A 24,925-nucleotide genomic window follows, 5' to 3' on the forward strand; every position below is an offset into this window, starting at 1 on the left:
ACACATAAACAATTAGACTCATGCTGTACACACACATACTCACTGTACTGTTCTGTGTATGTTTGCAGAGCGAGATGCTGCTCCAACATCAGTCGAACCCCTGCCTCAGAGACCACGCTGGGAAAACCCCTCTAGACTTGGCCTGTGAATTTGGACGAGTCACGGTCAGTTACGCTGTGTTTGTGCGTGTCTGTCTGCGTGTACGCAGGAGTTTGTGATAGATAGATGAGAAGCAGTGCTCCCCTGTGTGATTGTGGGAACTGCACCTCTTCTCACGTTCTCAGCCAAATGCAGGAAACCCCTTATTCACGCACAGCCCGTTTTTCACTGCTTCCAAATGAGCACAAGAGATTGTCATAACAGTATATTATAACTTGTTTTTTTTAAAGGGACGATTCTTCCAAATATTAATATTCTATCACCATTTGCTCAACCTCAAATCTTTCTCTCTTCCATGGAACACGACAGGGGAATTTTTAAAATGGTACTGGATGCTATTTCAAAATATTAAAAGAGCCATAAATGTGTTATACTGTAAATCCATATGCACAATATTCCAAATCATCTGAAGTCATATGATAGCTTTATGTGAAAAAACAGATGTAAATTTAATCATTGACTCAAAATAAAGGTTCTTTAGTGGCATCTATGGTTCCATGAAGTGCTTTTAAAGTGCCCCTATTATGGATTTTTGAAAATGACCTTTCATGCAATGTGTAACACAGCTCTAAGTGAATGAAAACATCTTGCAAAGTTTTAAATCTGAAAGTGCACCATGTATAAAGTTATTGTCTCTCAAAAGAAAAAGTCGACTCTGAATCACTGAAACAAGTCAAGCCATTTCATGTTGACGTCAACATGAAACATTAGCATATTGCCCGCCCACTAGTTGGTCTTTTCGCGTTGGTCTGAAAGGGTTACTCCACCCCAAATTCAAAATCGTCGTTATTTTTGTTTGTTTTTTGCATACAAAAAGTATATCGCTTCATAAAATTCAGATTGAACCACTGATGGCAGATGGACTAATTAGACGATGTCTTCAATACTTTTCTGGGCCTTGACAGTGTTATTTATTTGTCAGTCAATGGGACAGTCACAAGCTTCCCGGTTTTCATCCAAAATATAAATTGTTTTCCAAAGACGATGGGGTGGTGGTGGCGCAGTGGATAAGACACATGCCTTTGGTGTGAGAGACCCGGGTTCGAATCCACTGTGAGACACCAATGTGTCCCTGAGCAAGACACTTAACCCCTAGTTGCTCCAGAGGCGTGCGACCTCTGACATATATAGCAATTGTAAGTCGCTTTGGATAAAAGCGTCAGCTAAATGAATAAATGTAAATGAAATGAATAAATGTAAAGACGAACAAAGCTTTTACGGGTTTGGAACAACAACGGGGGTAAGTGATTAATGACAACATTTTCATTCTGGGGTGAAGTAACCCTTGAATGAAAATGCAAATTCATTCTTTGCCAATAGGTGGCACTTTTGGAATGGTAAAATAGCTGTTTCCCCGGTAATGCTGTACACAAAGCAGCACTGCACTCATAAACCGCTGCTTTATCAGGCATTTCAAGCATGATGAAATGACAATGAGACCAATCGGGCCAATCACCGCAGATTAGCGTCACGCAAAGGAGGGGTTTGAAAAAAGTATCATTGAGCGAATCGTTGAGCAAGTAAGGGAAAAATAAAATGCATATTATAAGACAATGAAAGTGTTTTTTGACCTTGCATGCATGTCAACCTGTTATTGGGAACTCCCAAAACCAAAATCTGAACCTTTCATTACCCATAATAGGGGTATTTTAAGATCCATGGAATCTTTCCACTGCAAAAATTCTCACACTGAGAAAAAAGCTTTTGGCATCACAGCAAAAACTCCCTTTTGGAACCTTTGCTTTGTGTAATTTACTGAAGATCTTCACCTCCAGTGAGCAGTTAACCATTGTAACTAAATCACTGAATTTCCCTGAGATCATTCAGAGAGATAAATAAGTCTGATTTGTGAATGATGCGTTCAGTCCGCATTTGGGAATGGGATCCAATTCACTGAGAAGATTCTACTTAAAAGAATGATTCATTTGTGAACGAATCACTACTTTTCATGCAAACACAATAAGGAGAGCTAGGGCAGTTGTCTGGATCCATCGAAAATGGTTTTAAATTCTGTCTGTTCCTCACTTAAATCTATCAGCTTTATAGGTCTTGCACTATATATGAGTCCATGTATGAATTTATGAGTGTATGATACTTTTATGGTGTTTTGACATCCGTCTGAAGCTTGAAAGCCTCCTTTTGTGTTCTAGAAGAATTACATTTCTGGGTTTGGAGGGTGAGTCACTGAGGGAACTATGCCTGACTATTCATGTTTGTTTTATTGACATACTGTTTTATTTGTCATGTTAAAACATTTTTTCAAAGATTTTTTGTGTGTGTTAAAGTTGCCGCATATAATGCTCTGTTTTGCTGACTTTCAGCCAGACTCAGATATTGAATTAAATCACTCTCTCTTCAAAATATCTCGCACCAAAAACATGTCAGCTTATCCGAACGCTCAAAGTGACTGACAGGTCAAAGTGACTCAAAGTCTTCCGACTGGCTAAACAATAGTGATCGAATCCCTTTTTGCTGTTGACAGAGCTTAAAGCTGTCAGAGAGACAGGTGTGATTTCTCACAATACCTATTTCTGTGATATCTGTCAGGTAGTTGGGCTTTTATTGCATGCTATTCCATAAAAATATATTTACAGCACCATTAACTGACAAAACATTTTTAACAGCATAAAATAAAAATATTTAATATATTTTGCACGTAATGTTTGATTTTGTGGGCAACAATGCTAACGTTTAATCAAACCCTTTTCCTAAACAGTTATTTAAGTGAAAACCATCTAAATTTACTGTGATTAACAAGGTGGTTATTTAATGCCACATTTCTGTCACAACAACTCTCGGAGGGAGAGTTGTACATGACAATGTTAATGTATTTGGTCTTGGCGGAATAGATCTGCTATGCTGCTGCTGTGGCAGACCAAGTACCAAGACTTGCTACTGCCAATACATCGAGACGGGGGTAGCTGCAGCCTGGAGCAATGGGCGTGCTGAAATGAGGCGTTCCGAAAGGTGAATCAGTACAACAAAATCTACCCCTAACCCTACCCCCACACCCTGACAGACAGCTTTGTCGACCAATCATTAAGACCTTTCGCCACGCCCATTGCTCAAGCCTGCAGTTATCCCTACTTGAATACATCCACAACATGCTGCTGTGAGCATGTTAGGTATACTGCTGCTGCAAATATTACATACATGAAATAACCCCCTATAGCATACATGAATCACCTCATAGAAGATCTATACAGGTGGAGCTGGGGAAGGTGAAGGGTTTCTGAAGCACGCTGCAAACTGCTACAGAAAGCACTAGTCATATATTTGAATGTTGAGCAGCGAACTCATTGGCTACTGATACAGGAGAGAACCAGTCAGCTGTCCCATGTGATAATGATGTCATTAGGTCAGATTAAGATTGACCTATTGGACTGCGCCATCTAGAGTTGCATGCCAGAACTCTGTATTTATAAACATAGACATTGTGGAATTTTTTCCTTCATTCTGTTTTTTGTTCTGGGACATTTATAAGGACTAGTATAATAATTTTGTGTTTATATACAGTTTTTTTTTTCTTTGGACATCAGCCTACCCAGGGACTACAGATAAAAAAGATATATCTTGGCTAAATATGGCACATTTTACATTGCTTCTATGTGTTATTAATCGGTATTGTTCCTGATCAAATGGACAGTTCACCCAAATATGAAAATCTGTCATAATTTACTCATCCTCATGTTGTTGCATACCTGTCTGAATTTTTATTCGGCTGAGCACAAAAAAATATATTTTGAAGAATATTGGTAACCAGACTGTTTTCTGGTGCCCATTTTTTTCCAGACTATGGAAGACAATGGAGACTAGCAACTATTTGATTACCAAAATATCTTATTTTTTGTTCAGCAGAAGAAGAAAATCATACAACATGAGAGTAAATGATGACAGAATGTTCATTTATGGGTGAAATATCCCTTTAAATAACGAAAGAATGAATATATAGCACAGGGGTGGCAAATGTCGGTCCTGGAGAGAAGCAGCCTTGCAGAGTTTTGCTTCAACCCTAATTAAACACACCTGGACAAGCTAATCAAGGTCTGAAGGATTACTAAAAAAGTTACATGCAGGTGAGTTTTAATTAGGGTTGGAGCTGAACTCTGCAGGGCTGTGGCTCTCCAGGACCGGAGTTCGCCACCACTGAATAGCAGATCAAACAGACATTACACACCTATGTAAGCTGTGTTTGTGCAGTATGCATGTATCTTTTCTGTGTGTTCTACAGTTGGTGCAGTTGCTCCTGAACAGTAACATGTGTGCTGCTATGTTAGAACCGAAGCCCTCCGATCCCAATGGCATGAGTCCGCTCCATTTGGCGGCTAAGAATGGACATATCGAGATCATCAAGTAGGTGCTCACTGGACTTTGCACTTTATCGCTACACATATGCACTGAAGTCATCATTTAGGTTACATCTTACATACTGTTAGGTACAACCTATCTTTACTGGTACAGTTCAAGTGAGCATATTATTATGAATCGTATGCTTATATGTTTCACATGTAATTTTCCATGAATTAGAACTTAAATTTCAAACTATCCAGTGAGGTGATTAGAACAATTTATCATTTATCATTTTAATATCATGAATACTTGGTGAATCTCACAAAAATATAAATGGGTAAAGTCTGGCTCATATTTCACCCCAAAAACAAAAGAAGAAGAAATAGGAAATATAGAAATAGCAATATAAAACAGGAATATGTTGTATAAAACACAATATATATGTTGTAAAAACATAATTCAATTTTGTGGCATTGCCTTCATGTCATGATACACATTTCCCTCATGAAAGTCTTATTAATGTGAAAATAAATATAATTTATATTGTATTTGAGTATGTATTTATCATAGAAGTATGTGTTGTACTGCCTTTGATATTGATTTTAATAAAAAATATTTTATTAAATATAATTTTTACAATCTTGAAAGATTTCAGACTCACATGACTTCTGTATATGAACATCGTTTTATGTAGTATATACACAGTTAAAAAAGCCAGTCAGTATTTATTTATTAATTTGTTTTTGAAAGAAATTAATACAGTGAGATTTAGTAAGACTCTTTCATTTCAGCAAAGATGCATTAATTTGATCAAAAGCGACAGTAAATTCTTTTACATTGTCACAAAAAAGCTTTCACTTCATCAAAGAATCCTAAGAATATTTTTTCCACAAATTATTTCCACAAAAAAATATTAGGTTTTCTATTCAAATATAAAACAGTTATTTTAATATTTATACAATTAAATTTTTATATTACTGTTCGTAAGCTTAAGAGACTTTTAAAAATCTTAAACTTTGGAATGGAAATGGATGTAAAGTCTGCAAAACTCAGAGGATGTTATGATTTTTTTTATGAGGAATTGTACTAGTTTTATTATTGCTTTCATTTCAATTCCTTACTAGGGGACAGACATTGATGGTGCGAAATCCTGACACAGCATTTAGCTCACTGACACAAAACTGCATGACTGATGTGCTAAGACAGGTCAGGAGCAAAGGGATCGGGGATGATGAGAGAAATGAAAGGCACTGTGGGCTGTCCGATCAGTCCCCAGAGGCTTCATTCATTAGATTCACACACACACACATTCAAAGCGTGTGTCCTCATTTTTCCCTTTGATGGACAGTGCCATCACTGCCTAGTGACGCACAACGTTAATTAGTGATTTCATCACTCAGCGCACATATTAGATTGTTTATGGATCAATATGAATATGAGTTTGGTTGGATGTGTGTGAAGGACATATTTTACTTAATTTAAATTGCTGCAAATTGATAATTACTTTCATTTCATGTATTTGGACACCTACAAGTTTTTACTTTAATAACCTTTTTTTTCTGGAAAGAAGTGTTTATTAGAATTAGAACAAATTTGTGAAATATGTCTTTTAGTGTGTTTAAATAAAATAAAATAAATGTTTTATGACATTTTCTTGCGTGTATGTGTTCAGGTTACTGATCCAGGCTGGTATAGATATAAACCGACAGACGAAATCAGGCACAGCGTTGCATGAAGCTGCTCTCTGTGGGAAAACCGAGGCTGTACGACTGCTGTTGGATGTGAGTAATTCATTTGACTGCTTGCCAATGGTATGCATTTTTTTGTTTTTTAAATATACACTGCCATTCAAACATCTGGCGTAGGTAAGATTTTTTTATATTTATGAAATATGTATTTTAGGCTCACCAAGGCTGCATTATTTTGATAAAAATACAGTAAAACAGCAATATTGTGAATTATTTTATTATTTTTTGCATGTTTTAAAATGTCATTTATTATTTTGATACAAAGCTGAATTTTCAGCATCATTGCTTTAGTCTTTATGTCACATAATCCTTCAGAAATCATTGTAATATGCTGATTTCTTGCTTAAGAAACATTTCTTATCAATGTTGAAAACAGTTGCTGCTTAATATGTTTGTGGAAACCATAAATTGTTCAGGATTTTTTGATTAATAGAAAGTTCAAAAGAGCAGCATTTATTTGAAATTGAAATGTTGTTTACATTATAAATGTCTTTTCTGACACTTTTGATCAATTTAATGCATCTTTGCTGAACAAAAGTATTACTTTCTTTCAGAAAAAAAAAAACTTACTGAAACAAAACCTTTGAGTGGTAGTGTATTCTGTCACTGTGACAATTAATTTTTTTTTCTTGCATATAAGTGGCAAAAAAAGTAATTGAGTCATAAAATCATAAACATAAAAATCATCATTATTGTACGAGATAAATGGCTGGCAATTCTTGATAAATGGCTGGCCAGTTGTGCTTTATTTACTCGCCAAAGCCAAGTTTACTTGCATTTATTACTTAAAGCTGTAGTCTACGATGTTGAAAATCAGTCGAGAAAGCCAGAATTTTTAAAAAACTCATCCCGCCCCTCCACACGCACACCCCTCCCCTCTGTGCTACCTGATCCCTCCCACCGGGAAACGACCTGAACAACGTCACTATTTATGTAATACACCACACCATAAAAGTATAAATAAATGCTTACCTGCTCAACAAAAAGTCAGCCATGTCAGCGTCGGTTTTAAGTCCAAGGTTTCTATGAAGCTTCCTCCAACGGGCAATGGTGGACCCTATATTGATTCGGCTTTGAGTCCAGCGTTCTTCACATTTTTTTTTAATCTCTGCTCTTTCCTCAATTGACTTTCTCTTTCTTCCAACCTTGACTGTTGGGGCGAGCAGGGGCCGCTCGCTGCTGTCTGTTTGTTAGTTTTTCTCCATTGCTGAGTTGATGCTGCCTACTTTCGCGCGAAATTTCATGTCGCAGGAGGGGGCGGGGTGGGGTGCGGTGGGTGGAGACGCGAGTGGAGCAGGGGATTGGATGAGAGCAGTTAACCAATGTAAACTGTCCGGCCGGACAGCTTACATTGGTCAATTTCTCTGCGGGTGTACACCCAATAGAGTGAATGGATTTTTTTCATTCTTTTTTCTCTTCATATTATTAGGATTGTACTGTAGAACCATAACCAGCATCTAAATGAGGTTATTAATAATGAACAATCTTTGAAATCGTAGACCATAGCTTTAATATGTTTATTTTAGTTTGAGAGTTGGTGCGCTCCTTGGCATGTCTGTATCAACATAACCACTATGTACCATGTGAATGTTTTTTCTATCTCTTCAGAGTGGTATCAGTGCTGGGGTGAGGAACACGTACTCTCAGACAGCTCTGGATATTGTTAACCAGTTCACCACTACCCAAGCCAGCAAGGAAATCAAACAGATGCTGAGAGGTACAATAGGGGAAAGTTTCTGAAAACACAGATTCACATAGAAATGTCCAAGGCTTTCTAAATTCGCTGGTGTCTGTGTGTGTGTTCGTGCATACAGATGCATCAGCTGCCATGCAAGTGAGGGCTCTGAAGGATTACTGCAACAACTACGACCTGACAAGCCTCAATATTAAAACAGGCGACATCATCACGGTAAAGAAGCAATTCTTGAACTGTAACATTGCAAGGTGTGCATTTCTGAATTTTAACTAAACTTTACACACAGTGATGGCATGCATATTTCTTAAGAGGAACGAAACACTTTTTTTTTTTTTTACTCTATAGTGGTTCTTTATATTCACTGCTCATTCTGGAACATTTCTGTTTGGTCCTCAGGTCTTGGAGCAGCATTCTGATGGACGATGGAAGGGCTGTATCCACGAAAACCGAACAGGAAATGACCGTGTGGGTTACTTTCCGTCCAACATAGTGGAAGTCATCAAAAGGGCAGGTGTGCCATTGCATCACCACATGAGCCTTCTAGGATGTCATGTGACACATATGCACATATTACATTGAGGTCAATCTGAAGCTCATCTACCTGGCACTTAAATAAATGTGTGTGTGTGTGTGTGTGTGTGTGTGTGTGTGTGTGTGTGTGTGTGTGTTTAAATGATTTTTGATTTAGTTGCATGCATTTCTGCATATATAAGTATTTATGTATTCATTTTCATGTGTGTGTGTGTGTGTGTGTGTGTTAGGGATGAGCATTTTGTTTGTTTCATCCACTTGAGTAAATGGAAGAAGTAAGTAGATAAATCATAACTAAGGGAGCAGATATCACTATTGTAATATTGGATCAAACCTGCTGACATAAATGAAACAGCAAATTATGCAGCTTGCTGAAGAGAGAAAGTGATCAGATGTTCCTGACAAATGAAAAAAAAAAAATTAAATAAAAATCCCATAGACTTAGACTGCCGCTCAAAAGTTTAGGATCAGTAAGGTTTTAAATACATTTTTTCTTTTTTTTGGAACCTGTGATACTTTTTTCTTTGATTCTTTGATAAATAAAAAGTTTAAAAGGAAAAAGTATTTCTGAAGGATCATTTGTCACTGATGACTGGTGTAATGATGCTGACAAATTCAGCGTTGCTTCACAGGAATAAATTATATTTTAAAGCATATTGAAAGAGAAAACTATTATTTTAAATTGCAATAACATTTCACAATTTTTTTCCCCTGTATTTTTGATCAAATAGATACAGCCTCGATGATCATAAGAAGCCTCTTCAAAAATATTAGAAATCTTACTGATCCCAAACTTTTGAACAGAAGTGTAACTGATTGTAAGACCAGAATATCATAGAGGCAGAGTGGACAGTTTGAGGATCCACCAAGTACACTCTTAGCAACCACATAACACTTCATTAATGGTGCAGAATGTAATATTGACAGCTAGTCGTTGAAAAGGGTACTGCAGTCCAAATTCAAAAATACTGGTGGAGTTGTTGTCATCCTCAGTCTTAACACTCACAGGTTGCCAGATTGGGGATACACAACAGGAACAAACACAATTGGCAATGGAAGGTGACGCGCCTTACACTGTAAGTTGAAGACTTGATTTATTTGCGTTTTAATGTTCATTTGGTCCTTTGGCTTTTTAGATGGATACCCAGGCTTTTTAGGTCAGGTAGAATCTGCGATCTCTCACTCAATTTGTTTGCTGGCTTCCATGGCTTCAATATGCTGTGATTTCCAACAACTGGCAACCCAGGATGTTGAAGTACTATTGGGTAAATTGATAGTGGGCGGAATCACAGAGACCAAAACAAAAACAGACATTCCAACATAGAACACACGTTTCAAAATAGAATAACTGGCTGTAGCATTATGTTTTAGAGAAACAAGTATGTAAACTTTGCATAATATCTGCAAACATATCATTTTTATGCTTTAGTACAGTCAAAAAAACAAACTAACAAAAACCTAGCAATGCATTCAATAAAACCACAAAGAATACTGTAGCAACCACATAGCAACACATTAATAATCACCTTAAAAAACATATAGCAGTTAATAAATAGCTGAAATGTTTTTAAGTTGTAAGCAAAATTAAATCTCATAATTGATCATTGCTGTCTGTATTTCAAAATGTGTTTTCATGCCCATGGTAGATGTGTGTGGATGTCATTCATTCGCTCTATATCCAACTGTCCTGCCTTTTATCACCAGTCAAGTGATTCTAATTAGAAGTGTCAGCTTGAAGAGATGAAATAGGGAGTGACAAATGGGGCAGATGAGAGTGGCTCATCTATCTGTCACGGTTTAGTCATCTCTGAGTCCACCTGTACCATCATTTAATGCCCCCATTTATTTTCCTTCAACTCACATCAGTGAATTCTCACTTTTGCACATTCACACACATGCAAACAGGCTTTCACACATTTATACATGCAAATCAGCGGCGGCTGCTGCATCTCAAAAGTGAAGAAACAACATCACTTATCAGTATCAGAATATGTATCAGATTTAAAAAAAAATTATTCTAGTGTCCGTAATTTATGCATACTTCTCAAACTACTACTTATCCAGTGCCATGGGTTGTGCCTTTGAGGCTGTGTTGGGCTGGTTGGGATCCAGTCCATATAAGAGAAGCTGGGCTTCTAGGCAAGACGTAAAAATACAGTAATTAAAAAGTAAGGCTGCACGATTAATCATAATAAAAAAGCGGCTTTATCAAATCAAAGAGGTTGCAATTTAATTAAATAAATATATGCACTGCAGGTTTCACAGTAAAGCGTGGCACTGTGTTTATGTACATGTGAGCAGCTCAGGATCTGGGTTTTTTAGTTTCTCGAAGTGGCTCAGTTTGCAGTAAATACTGATCTACAGGGATTCATCCCTGCATATGCTCTGAGTTTGGGTCACTTACTGTGCATTTGGACAATATAACCAAATGCAATTTCTGACCAAATTGTGCAGTTCCTCTTGTCAGATGAGCATCGAAATCTGTGGTACATTAAAATCTGCATACAGTTATGTGCCATAGACTCCCAGTGGGGCTCTATGGGCTGTGTGATTACAAAATTCATTGCTGGGTTTTACTTCACACTTTTTTTTTTTTTTTATTGAAATATGCCAATATTGAATTGTAATTGATTGATGTACATAGGCGACACTCTAACACACTTCCGATCCCTGTTATCTTCCTTTTTCATGCGTGAATTGTAGACTGCATGCATAGCACATAGATCAGTTATGAATATGTTTTTTTTTTTGGCGGGAATGCATTGCAAGTATACTGTATGTTGTGGAAATAGTATGCATGAGTATAGTGTTTTTTGTTTTCTTTTAGTATTCTAAACTTAAGTGTACATAAGTTCATTTTCCCATTGCATGTTAACTTACAGGGTAAAGTTAAGCTCAACAATAGAGTTAGACATTTTTGCTTGAACATGTTTTGTTTTGTTTCCTTTCCTGTTTTTTTGTTGTTGTTCTTGTTGTTTGTGTTTTTTTGGTGTTGCCGTTCTGTTGTACCCAGGTCCCTCAACCCAACAGTATCTTAAGATACAGATCCGTCCGCCAGCAATTGGTTCAGTTGTCATGGTGAACGGTGACTTCTTCCACATTTTTTCTCTGCCCCTCACTCCCCCTCCCCCTCCTACCCAGCCCCTTACCCATCAGCCCCTCTTCACCTCATTTGGCTATAATATGCCTACCTGCAGCACATTTGGGTATGAACCAGCCTCCTCCTGCTCAGAGGAGCCACAAAAAGAGACAGGTATAAACACACATAACACAGTCAGAAAAATACCTACATTTACCCATCATGAGTGTATCATATCATACACCTGGCATTTTTTTTTTTCTTTTTAAACTTCATGAGCATAGTAAAATGCAGTAAACAGATGTGAATCTGAATGTTTTTGCTAAACTCGGATGCGAAAAAATTAGATATTTGTGTGAATCTGACTAAACCTATTGAGAACATTTCCAGATAATATTTCACCTCAAGAAAAAAGTTAAAAATCATATATTGGATGAAAAAAAATTATGTTTTTAAAAACATTGTGACATTAATTTTTTTATGTCAGTTAAGCAACTTTCTCCCCAATTCTCAGCATTTTATGGTTATATATATATATATATACACACTACTGTTCAAAAGTTCAGGGTCGCTAAGACTTTTTAAATGAAAATTAATAATTTTATTCAGTGAGGAGAAATAGGTTACAGTAAAAATATTTATAATGTTACAAAAATTATATTAATTAATAAATAAATACTGTTTGTTTGAACCTTCTATTCATCAAAGAAACTTAAAAAATATCTAAGTTTCCTCAAAAATATTAAGCAGCAATATGAATAATAAGAAATGTTTCTTGAGCAGCAAATCAGCATATTAGAATGATTTCTGAAGGATCATGTGAAGACTGGAGTAATTCAGCTTTGACATCACAGGAATTTAATTACTTTGTAAAATATGTTAAAATATAAATAATTGAAATTGTAATAATAGTTCATAATATTACTGTTTTTACTGTATTTTATATCAATTTAATGCAGTCTGCATAAGATATTTCTTTCAAAGAGATTAAAAATATTACTGACCCAGTTTTGTTTTTAACAGTAGTGTTTTATTTGTTGCACTGCCTTTTTATGAATATTAAAACAAAACCAATTGTATTACAGGACTTTTTCAGAGGATCTTATTTGTTTCAGTACTAGACATAAAATTGCACAGCTAACTGAGTTTTCTAACTTTGTAAGGGGTCTGAATATTTTTTGCATGAAAATGTATTTGCAAACATGACATGTATTTTCATCAGCAAGGCTCCCACATTACTGAGGGTTATGCTACAGTCCTTTTAAACTGCCCTAAATGATCCCTTTGCTATCTGCTCCCTCGGTGTGCATCTGTGGTTGCCAGTTAGGAGTTTGCAAAGTAATGTTTTTATTCTTACATCACTGCGTTTGTGTGTGTCTGCTATCTTTCAGGCTCAAGGGGATCCGTTTCCAGCCCTCATGGTTCTCCAACCCTTAGCGGCCAGCAGAGTGGTGCTAATGAGGAGATTTGGGTACTGAGGAAACCTTTAGCTGGTAAAAACACATGGACAGTTTTATTGGACAGTTGATGTGGCATGCTATATGTTATATAAAACATTTTTTTTTAAATTGTTCATATTATGCTTGCATCATTTATTATGGTCTCATATTAACCTAGAGGCATGGAATATTTATGCTTTTAAAAATAAAAAGTTTGAGATCAGTAAGATGTTTTTATGTTTTTTACATTATACTCACCAAGGCTGCATTTATTTGATCAAGTATAACAAACTATAAAATTGTAATAATATTTCACAATATTACTTGATATATGTTAAAATGTAATTTATACCATTTTTTAATGCTACTCTTTCACCAAAAAAAAAAAACAAGAATACCAAAATTTTTAATATTAGTGTATAAAAACCAAGTAAACAGGACTATTTAGTTCCAAACCTGAATTCATGACCTTTTTCATAAATAAAAATACAGCGACTTACATTATCAAGATCCTAAAAGTTCAAAAGCAGATAAAAGTAGTCTATATAGGACAATATTACAAGTGTGAAGCCATACCATACCATAGTATGATGAAAAGACACCAAAAATATCAACAAATCTCATTTGTGCATTCAATTACAGTGCTTCAAGAGTCGTCGCACCACATACTTGGTTCGAATCTTGTGATACATTGTGAAGCAATACGGATAAATGTCTTGAAATTAATGCAACCGTAAATGACATTTGATTGTTAAAACAGAGGTTGATCCAAAAACTTTACCATATACATTCATATATATTCAAATATGGTCATGTTATTTGTCAGCAACCCAAACACATGCTGAACTACAGAATGTGCATTTTGAATATCTCATGTTTCTCTTTTAAGTAGTTAAAGCAAACTCATGCACAAACATGGACATACTTTTTTTTTTTTTTATGATAACTTGTGTCTGCCAGCAGGGGGTAGTGTTGGCAGTATGGGCAGCACAGGCAGTCTGACCAGTGGACGTTCATCTACTAGCGGACAAAGCAGTAATGCCAACGCTCACCTCACCAACTCACCCGCGCCTGTGCCAACCACCCCCACGCACTCACCCGGGGTGAACGCGCATGGCCTCAACGTCCCGGGACTGCATGCTCAGGCCGAGGGCGTGAAGGTGCGGCGCACACAAAGCCCAAAGATGCACACAAGGACAGATGTGTCTGTCTTTCTCTTTATTTCTCACATTACTGATCATGTGTGTGTGCATTTGTGTGTGTGTTTTTTAGCTGTTGGCCACGGTGCTGTCCCAGTCAGCCAAAGCAAAAGAACATCTTATGGACCCATCTCAGTCTTTAGATCCTAATTCAGGTACTGCGATATATATATATATATATATACCAGTATTCTGAGGAACTTCATTTTTCTCAGCCATTATAGTTACTTTTGTACATGTAATGGTGGCCAGGTGTTTTTAGGGGATGTGTGAAGTAAGATCTATCTATCTATCTATCTATCTATCTATCTATCTATCTATCTATCTATCTATCTATCTATCTATCTATCTATCTATCTATCTATCTATCTATCTATCTATCTATCTATCTATCTATCTAGGTTTTATCCATATGTCTCAGTTGTACACATCTTATATGTCCATACTCAAGCCCATACTACTATTCATAAGTAAAAATATTAAATGTGATTTTAAATTTTTTTTTAACTCCACCCACCCCCCATAGTGTCTTCTCAGCACGCTCAGAGTGCCTCTGCTGTCCCACGTCAGCAAAGGAAGAAACCCTTTGTGGATCCATTGCTGCAGAGGAAAGATGAAGCTTCAGCTGAGAGCAAGGCAAGTGTGTGTGTGTGTGTGTGTGGTGGACCAGATTTGTTTATGTGAATCATACTGTGTCTATATCTGTCTCTTGGGTGGTCAGATACTTAGTGAGTGTTTTAATGAGAATGAATATTGTAAAACTTAAAGCTACACACTTTTAAACATACACTACTCTACAAATGTTTATACGATTTTTACATGTTTTTGAAAGAAGTCTCCTTTGTTTACCAAGGCGTTGATAAGAACAATATTGTGAAATATTACAATTTAATTTCTATTTTATCATATTTTAAAGTGTAATTTATTCCTGTGATGGTTCTTAGTTCATGTTAATTAATGTAGTTAACTAATGTTAACTAATGAACCTTATTGAAAAGTGTTAACCAATAATACTAACATGCTGATTTGGTACTCAAGAACGATTTATTATTATTATTATTAATGCTGAAAACAGTTGTGCTGCTTAGTATTTTTGTGGAAAATATGATTCTTTTCAGTACTCTTTCAAGAATAGAAATTTCAAAAGAACATTTATTTGTAGAAAACGTAAATGTTCAAAAGAACATTTATATGTCAATTTATTAGTCAAAGTTATTAGTAAGTACTGTAGTGCCATCATTGTATCAGATAATACCACAGTAATTTGATATATCATAACGCTGAATTATTATTATATTCATATGTTAGGGTTGATATCAAGATATTGTAAAGATTGTATTGACATGATACGTTTTGGTTAGTGAAGTACAATTTTGAAGCAAGTATGTTATTTGCTGCCACGCAGTGGTTATAGCGTGTACTCCCTGACACACTTTGATAACATATCTGGACTTGGAATCATGAATCTGTCAAAGGAATGTCTGAATTATTGATGCATTTCTGTCTTTCCCTGCCGTGTATGTGTGTGTGTTTTAGAGCTCAGAGGCTGTTGCTGAATGGCTCACTAGTGCACAGCTGCAGTTCTACACAACAAACTTTCTCACTGCTGGTTATGACCTGCAGACCATAAACAGAATGACATCAGAGGTAATGCAAAATCTCAGATAAACGCTGTCAATCATCATTCCTTGCGCATCCTATGTATAAGCATTTAATACATATGATGCAAAGTCTCTTGAAGTATTAAAATTATGAATTCTTAAAACAGAATAAATGTTGCATTCTGTAACTATATATGTATAGTGACCCCAAAGTGACTTAAGCCCTTATTATTTTTTAGTCCACTTTACATTATAGGGACAGTCAGAATAAAACACATAATATTTTTTTGCAAATAGTTCTTTAATTGTTATATATGTTTACAATTATTCTAACTGTTTATATCAGTTTTGAGATTTTATAAGCTGTGTATGTATGTGCACCCCACAGGACCTCACTGCTATTGGAGTGACAAAACCAGGGCACAGGAAGAAAATGCTTTCAGAGATCAGCAAAATAAACATCCCAGACTGGATACCTCAAGAGAAACCTGTAAGAGAAAAAAGTGGGGTTCCAGAAATCTGGAATTCAAAATATAATTTAAAGGAAATAAAAAGGAAATTCTACAGAAAGCATTATTATTTTGAGAATACTGAGTATATTTTGATTATCTTTAGGTCTCTAATCAAATACGTACATTTATAAATTTATATTGTAGAACATGATTATCAGGCTTACATGAAATTCATGTTCATTTTTTATATAAAGTGGTTTGCTGATTATACAGTATTTATATATACACATGTACAATTTTATGTAATGTGTAATGTGAACTTGCTGTTGCACCTTATAGTCAAATCTGGCTGAGTGGCTGTCGGCAATTGGTCTCAATCAATACTACCAGACATTGGTTCAGAACGGCTATGACAATATGGACTTCATTAGTGATATTACCCTGGAGGACCTAAAAGAGATTGGCATCACTAAACTAGGCATGTATACTACACATACTTATGTTTACATTTAGAATTCATGCAGAAAAGACTGGCATGAATGACCACCACAGTATATTGTGTTCTGGATGGAGGCAAGTTGGTGCTGGTGTCCCAGTCTTCTTATCTAGCTTAACCAGCTAGACTTCCTTGATCAAGCAGAATCTACATTTTGCTACTAAATGTCATGAGGAATAGGAGGACATAGAAGCATAGATGTTGAATAAGTTGGATTTCAGATGAATATTCTACTGTATGTGTTGTTTAGCCATAAAGCCTATGTTCCTTCTTTTTATTCTCTACGTTCTTCTGTGGTGCTACGAGAACTTTCAAGAAGATGCTGACACACGCTTTTGTCAGCACTTGACTTAAACCACAAAAACCACAACATCAGGCCTGATTGCCAAAACCTTGGCATGACTCAGGGTACCATGCGCCATTGACGCTGTTCTAATAATTCATGCTGGTCTTTTCAGCAGGAAAAAAGCATACAGGCTGAACCTAACAGACAAAAATAATAACTTTCCACCTCTGCCTTTTCTTTCCCACCAAGGACACCAAAAGAAGTTGATGTTAGCTGTCAAACGACTGAGTGAATCTACAGAAGCAGACATTGCCACCAAGGAGAGCCAATTAGAAGAAAGCACAGATTCAAAACAATCATTAGAAACCAGCACAGAACCAGATGAGAACTCTGTCCCCTCTGTTCGAATACGTAAAAGAACAGAGGGACGTTTGGAGGGGCGTAGCTCTCCCCGGCATAGCACCCAAGGACGGGGCATACAAAGAGCTAATGCCCCTCCTTCTCTGAAGAAAACCAGCTCAATTGAGAGTCCCACCCCAACACCTCCACACACCCCTACTAAAAGCAGAACTTCATTTTCTGCTTCAAATTCTCCTTCACACAGTCCTTCCTCCCCGCTAAAAGCACAGAGCAGAGCTAGAGGGCCTTGCGACTCTCCCCGTTCGCATTCTCACACTCGTACTGTCCCCTTACTTTGCCTATCGCCTGAAGGAGAAACCGAAGAAGGCAATAGCCAAACTCTGCCCCAGCCAAGACTTGGGCAGTCCATTGTTACTGATGCTGAGCATGACTTACCCATGCCAGACTCCTCTGTGAAATATGCCACACTAGGTGGACATAGGGTTACACCCAGCAGCTCTTCGAGAGCCTCTAGTGAAACTCTTGACATCAACAGTGTCAATCGCAGTCAGTCATTCGCTACAGCTCGGCCGCGCAGACGGACTCGTCCTCCAACTCCACCAAAACGTTCATGCTCTTCCATTTCCACTGGTAACCTGGCTGACGAGGCTGCAGAAGATGATGCAAGGTCTAGTGAAAATAGGGCTAACAATTTGCTACTCAATGTGACATACAGGGAGCGCAGACGTAGTGACTGTGGCATTGCCTCTGAAAAAACTTCATCTGGGGGCAGCGTAAGGGATATTGCTGCCATGCTTGAAATGTCCAATCTCGGGAGCAGTGATAAAGGAAGTGGTAATCTGCAGGTAATTAAATAGTTTTAGGCATTGTTTTAAGCTACCATAGCTAATGCCCAAATGGCCAAGTGCTTGTTTTAACGCAAAAAAATGTATCTTACAATGCAGTTAAAAACAATTCACAAATTAAAATGTTGATGATACATGAACTTTCATATTTTTTCTGATGCATACATCATGTAACTGGATAGACAAAGTAACTAGGAACTATGCAATGCATTTACATTTTGAATAGTGAGTACTGATGCCCAGCACACTTTTTATGTTTTACCTGTTCCCCAGGCAAGCCATAACCTACTGCGGCAGAACCGTGAAGTTCTGAATTCTGATGCAGATAGTCGCCGCTGCACAATCAGCGAATTTTATGACTCTCATAAGCAGCCTGATGATGATGTACGAGAAGAAGAGATGAGCCGAGTCATGCAAGACTCCGCACATCATAGACCAGCACCTCGTGAAACCCAACTAGTTAAACAGGCCCCTGAACCACGTCCTCGTTCCATGATCACTCATCTGGAAGTGGGAGTTTCCTCTCTGCCACAAGAGGAGTGGTCACGGATGGATGCCACAGCAACTTTGAGAAGACCGCGACCACCACATCACTCAGATTGTGAACATTTTAACCTGGCAGAAACAAGTACTATAAAGCGAAGACCCAAAGTATTGGCTCCAGCACAGAGTAAGGGCACTGATGGAGGTGGGCCAGAGAACTTTCGGAGAAGGCCTGTATCAGAAGCTTGTGTTGGAGATGGTGGTAGGGAGGAAGAACTGCATCATGATGGCTTTGGCTCTCTTCCCAGACAAATACTAAAACCCCCAGTTTCACCTAAACCAGCAATGGCCCTTCGAAAACCAGATCCCTCAACTCCTACAAGGAAGGTTCCCTTACCTGGACCAGAAGGTCAACATAGCCCAGGTAACAATGCTATCTAATAGATACTTAATTTTCTCATTTTTTTTTCTCACTCTTTGTCCTGCAAACTGGTCTGTCTGTAGCAAACTAGCAAGTAAGTATAAACCAGTCTAGCAAGCAAAAATAGAAATTCATCCATGCATGAAGTTAATGGGTATTTTTTCACAGTTGCTCAAGGAAACCAGATCTCTGCTTAGCTTGTATCTCGTATTTAAATAGCCACATATCAATAGACGCCTTCCCAATTTATGGTTAATGTAGTAAAAAGTCTTTTATGAAATGATTTGGACAAGTTTTATATTATGTTTTTTTGTTTGTTTCTATATAGTGGAGGTTAAGAAAGTTCCACCTCCAGTATCTCCCAAGCCAAGTCCACCTCCTACACTGCCCAAACCTGTAAAAATCAAACCAATCCATACAATCGGAACTCCTGGCTCTCCTCAGGCAGATGTTCTCAGCCCATCCAGTGCCTCCTTCAGCCAAGCTCCATTTGAGCAACTGGAGCATCCACCACAGACTTTGAGTCCGGTCACCCCAAAACCAATAGATGGGAGCATGCTTTCCCCACGTGCAGTAACATCTCCAGCTCAGAGTCCACAGACGCCTCAGACACCCCAAACCCCACAAACACCTTCTACACCAGGTTCAGGATCAGCTCCAGTGAAGCCCCCAAGGTCTTCCATGGCTGGTCTCTCAGTGGACATCCCAAGCCCTCTGGAAGTAGAACTGCCTGGAATGGATGTGCAAAAGAATCTAAGAGAAATAGAGAAACAAAGAGAGGAAGTTGACAGTAGGAGGCAAGAAAGAGTAGAGCAAGTTGGAATTGCTAGAATGGAAAGGACAGGTCTGATCCAGGTGGATCAAATGTTTCAAGGTGAACAAGGCCTGATTTCAGATACTGGGGAGGGAGCAGGACCCGTGGTAATGAGGAGGAGGAAAGTAGGTGTAGCCAGACAGACACAAGTAGAGGGTGAACCACAAGATGGAGAAGGAAAGACAGAGGTGGAAAGCCAAGGGTTACTGAAGTTTGCTGAAACAGGGGGCTCTGCTTTGGGGGACATGGTACAACTCAGACTGGAGGAGACCAGTGCATCCCTGGCTGCTGCTCTGGAAGTAGTGGAGGAGAAGATTAAGAAGGATGACAGGTACAAACACTAAAACAAATACTTTTCTTCAAATCATCTTTCTTCTGATGACGATGTTACTTGTTGAAATCTCTTCCATTCTGTCTACTCTAGTTTCTTTCTTTTCCTCTTCAGCTCCATTGTGGACAACAAGAGCACAGTCAACATTCTCGATGACATTGGCAGCATGTTTGATGATCTTGCGGATCAGTTGGAGGCCATGTTAGATTAAAAACCAAAAGTTATACCAGGTTCCATAGGGAGTGTGACACACTTAAGCTTCTTGAAGTTTCTCCGTGAGGGATGCCATCTCAACAGGATTGGAAACTCAATAGGGCAAATGAATCTCTTCCATTCCAACATGTTTAAAAGTCAAACTTCAACTGAGCATCTCTAAGAAAAAGCCTAATTGTTGACTAATGTTTTTCTCAAACCCCTTTCATTCTCCACCAGCCTTTCCTCTAGTGGCCACAGTAGGTACTGCAAGTATGTATTCTGACCTGCTGTCATGCTGCTTCCAGAGATAAGCACAATATTAAGAGAGACTATGTGACAAGCTTTCTAGATATTATAAAAATATATAAATGCTAATATGTATGAGTGTGTTTATATGTGTGTACTACATGTTGGGTGAGAGTTGACTATCGATGAATATTTCTTTTGATGGCAGTGCTAAGACCAGTGAAGGTAAGTCGTTTTCTCTTTTATGATGTTAGGAAGCTGCATTGTTCTTTTACACATTTCTGCTGAGAGCTTGTCCACATGTAAAGGGGAACTTTGAATTTTACCTTGTGGTCTTCAACTGGAAAATTTACTAAACACTTAGTTTGGACTAAATATATGAAGAGCTACACCATTTATGACCCTGAAGATATTCACACTTTTTTGGACTATTTTGTGCAAGATCTCTTTGTTCCTTTTAAATATAATGAAGAAAAGCTTTGGACTTGAAAAGGTATATTGTAATCTTTGTGTATGTTATTATTGTTGTTGCTGTTGTTGTTGTTGTCAGTGTGTGTGTGTGAATGTCTGACTGTGTAGTGTAGTTCTTGCATTGACAAATCCCACCCTGCCCAAGGTATAATACATAGATATAGACAGAATTCAGAATAAGATGCTGGAAAGAGTAGTGTGTATATGAAATATAGGTTATAGTTATCATTGATAGTCTAGAGTATGGAATGCATCAGACACCTGCTCATTCCTAATGTGCTCTAATAAGTGTGTGTGTGTGTGTGTGTGTGTGTGTGTTTGTTTGTTTGTGTGTTTGGAGGGGAAGTCAGTTTGAGACTGAGAGAATTAGGAAGTGTATATTTATAGTTTTGGGAAAGAGACTGTGTGCTTGTCTTCTCTTACAAAAAATGTGCCATGTTTTTGGACACGGTACCATGGTATTTTTGAAGTAGCTTGGATGACCATGTTAATTCTACAGTACATGCATATGGTAATCATACAGTACTGTTGTATTACTATCTGATACCATAGTACCACCAACACAGTACTTTTTTGTAAAGGCTGAGTGTGTGTTAATCTCTTGGACAGTGCAATTATTCCTGTTTTGTCATGCAAACAAAAAAAGGCTTGCTGACAGGAGATGTTGCATATTCTATACAAGTGGCTAAAATAAGATAAGACTATGTCATCACAAGATGTATAAGACTACAGAGCAATATTTTTTATCCATGCATCATGTTATTAATTTTAGCTTTATAAGTGATACTTTAAAACCAGCCATCTGGAATACAACAGAACTGAACATTTTCCGACAATCATAACAGTGTTGTCCTTGATTATGACCCTGCAAAGTCAATGGAATAGATGTTGGAATATGAAATATTTTACAGTGTAAAACTGTGTTATAATCAGTTGTTATTTTGTGTAAACCTTCAGATGGCAAATGTGTTTGTCTGACCCTGGTGAAAAAAATAAAAATCATCAAAGACCTCTTCCATGTAAAAAGCATTGCGAATATGTGGAATTAATATAAATAAATTGTTATGAATATAACCACAGTGGCATCTGAGAGTTTGGTCATGCATTTTTTTTTTTTTAAATGAACATTTATATTTTGGTTTGAATCACATTAAGGAATGTTATAAAAATTTTGTTTGAGGTAGTTTGTAATATGCATAAGCAATTCATTAATAATTAGTTAAAGAATATTTATAGTTTTCTTCCACAAATAATATCCAAATTTATCTATTTATGTATAACAAAAGCACATTAAGTTAAACTTTAGATGTTTTAGTCTCCATAAACGTTGCAGATTAAATCGTTGCAGTGCGCCATTTAGAAAATTCTCAAGATTAGTTCTCAAGATGGCACCGTACATGGCAGCCATTGTGCTTGGCTCTCCAGTTGTTTCTCCTGATCTACCACCTTTCTCACATGTAGGTATTGACTACTTCGGACATATAGAAGTTAAAAGAGGTTGCTCTCATGTGAAAAGATGGGGAGTCATATTCACCTGCCTGACTAGCCGAGCCATTCATATTGAAGTGCCAAGTACACTAGACACAGACTCTTGTATCAATGCTATTCGGCGGTTTCTATGTTGAAGAGGACCAGTCCTGACCATCAGGACAGATTGTGGCACCAATCCCTCTTTCCACCTTGACTTTTCAGTAAGGATGATTTGTATATTAAGAAACGATGGAAACAAGTGCAATAACTTGCAGACCTTTTCTGGCAAAGATGGACCACTGAATATCTTTCTTTGATGCAGCAACGGCAAAAATGGACTAATACCAAGAGAAACTTCAAGGTTAATGACATAGTAGTCATCATAGACAATACAGTACCAAGAAACTCGTGGCCTTTAGGTCGTGTGGTAAAGACCCTGTCGGGGCCTGAAGGACTTGTCCACAGTGTTTTGGTGAAAACTAAAACCACTACGCTCCAAAGACCAATCACCAAACTCTGCTTACTTTTGGAAGCTGAAGCTTCAGATTAAAAGGCTGACAATGCAATGTCAGCTTTCTATGGTCTGCTTGATACGCACGCTTTCACATATATCCTGACAAACCTACACATACCATGGCGTGCTCACACACCAGTACATATCCTTACATACATGGACTTTCAGCACATATACATTCAAAATTTGCATATACATAGACTTCTCATTTTGCACTACATTTACTCCCAATGGACTCTTTGTTTCCCTCCTTATGGAGTGTACGTTGTATGATACTATGGGGGGATTCATGGTAATTGTACAGAAAAATATGTGACAGTGACAATGTCCTGAGATTGATGAATGGAATGCAATGTGATTGATCTGATGAATGCAATATGAAATGACATTTGGTTTGATATATTGAACATATGGCTAGATAGTATCTGATAATGTGCCATGGCTCCATTGAATATTTTGTGTTTGGTAATTGTTCTGCTTATGGCATAACAATTAGGGGACAGGATGTAGGAGCCGTATTCGGATTCTCAATTAAGTTTGACTTATTTATTTATTTTTGACTTATTTTGTATTTCAAACATTATGATTTAAGTATATGAAGAAATCTTGTCAAATTTTTAGACTATCCGTGGATTTGTGTTGCTCCTCCTCCTTTACGCATCACTGTGGTGCGAAAGTGCAGGTCATAATAGCCAGGCAGCATTGTTTAGAAAGACAGAGTTAGAGGGCGGAGAACGACAGTTTATTCAATCACATGCTATCACATGCGATCACCTGCAATGGTGCCGTGTTTTATGTTTATGTCTAACCTCAAGGGGCTAAAGAAAGTTTTGAAAATTAGCCATAACAGAGATTATCTTCATTATTTTATCATAGCAAATTCCCCATACCAAAGGCCAAATTAACAATTGTCTTTGTCCCAAGGTTCATATCTTTGTCTAGATATGCATTGTTACAAACAGTAAAAAGTTAATTTAACAAAGTCATGTTTCATTGGCATCCTAACCTAGCCTTTGACATAATACACATTCAACCTGACCTCAGCTACATCACACAATCAATAAACATTTGTATTCATGGTCAAATCATCATGGATAAAGCATGTCCACTGGTAAAAAAAAAAAAAAAAAAGACTTAAGGAAAATCTACACCAGAAAGAAGATAAAAGAGAAGGTAATTGCATTTTTCTCATGTTAAAAATGTCCAAAAAAATGTATTACATAATTAAACATGAACCCGATTGCTTCTACAGTTAGGTTTAAAAGTTTACATTTTTCCTGCATATTTACAAGGGGTGCCACAAGTTCCTCTTCAGGAACTCGAGCTGCGTCCAAGAACACTGGGGGAACGCCTTCAGCGTGACCGTGCTCTGATACAAGTGTAATCTGTCCAAAGGATGGGCGAGACGTCACGGCCGGGTGACGTAATGGCCAGGAAGCATAAAAGCATGTGCGGTGGAACCAGCATCAGCTTTTGTCATTCAGCAACCGCTACTCTGTGTGTGTCTGTCGATCTGTGAGGTAAGTCTTATTTAGTTTTGTTTGTTTACAGTCACTTGAAATAAGCCCCACAATGTCTTTAAGTGCAGGGTACTAGCACTTGGGCGAGAGTAGATCGCATTACAGGCTATGTGTTCTTCACTGCTGGGGATGCACACAGTCCGTGTGTGGTCTGCTTGAGAGTAGAGCATGCAGAGTCAGCTCTCGAGGGAGCTCTGCCCGCTTTGTGAGCATTTGTCACTGCGTATGCTTTCTTTCAGAGGGCTCTCTTTGAGGAGGGAGCTTTCACCAGCGTTCCTC

General features: G+C 37.6%; 1 protein-coding gene across 1 annotated transcript in view; it reads left to right on the top strand.

Moving 5' to 3' along the window:
* Window positions 1–22,220, top strand: part of LOC306873497 (caskin-1-like) — a gene marked incomplete at its 5' end in the record, with an annotated part of 48,725 nt that extends 26,505 nt beyond the window's left edge. The window contains 18 exons of the mRNA XM_079422829.1: window positions 69–164; window positions 4,391–4,512; window positions 6,122–6,230; window positions 7,806–7,914; window positions 8,012–8,106; window positions 8,290–8,404; window positions 11,438–11,677; window positions 12,895–12,996; window positions 13,903–14,102; window positions 14,215–14,296; window positions 14,668–14,777; window positions 15,678–15,788; window positions 16,131–16,232; window positions 16,534–16,672; window positions 17,226–18,181; window positions 18,455–19,088; window positions 19,414–20,230; window positions 20,345–22,220. Of these exons, the coding sequence (XP_079278955.1) occupies window positions 69–164; window positions 4,391–4,512; window positions 6,122–6,230; window positions 7,806–7,914; window positions 8,012–8,106; window positions 8,290–8,404; window positions 11,438–11,677; window positions 12,895–12,996; window positions 13,903–14,102; window positions 14,215–14,296; window positions 14,668–14,777; window positions 15,678–15,788; window positions 16,131–16,232; window positions 16,534–16,672; window positions 17,226–18,181; window positions 18,455–19,088; window positions 19,414–20,230; window positions 20,345–20,441 (4,236 nt within the window). The 3' untranslated portion in view covers window positions 20,442–22,220. The remainder of the gene's footprint in view (window positions 1–68; window positions 165–4,390; window positions 4,513–6,121; window positions 6,231–7,805; window positions 7,915–8,011; window positions 8,107–8,289; window positions 8,405–11,437; window positions 11,678–12,894; window positions 12,997–13,902; window positions 14,103–14,214; window positions 14,297–14,667; window positions 14,778–15,677; window positions 15,789–16,130; window positions 16,233–16,533; window positions 16,673–17,225; window positions 18,182–18,454; window positions 19,089–19,413; window positions 20,231–20,344) is intronic.
* Between the last annotated feature and the right edge of the window lie 2,705 nt (window positions 22,221–24,925).

The sequence above is a fragment of the Barbus barbus genome (assembly GCF_936440315.1).
Source record: "Barbus barbus genome assembly, chromosome: 8".
NCBI lineage: Eukaryota > Metazoa > Chordata > Actinopteri > Cypriniformes > Cyprinidae > Barbus > Barbus barbus.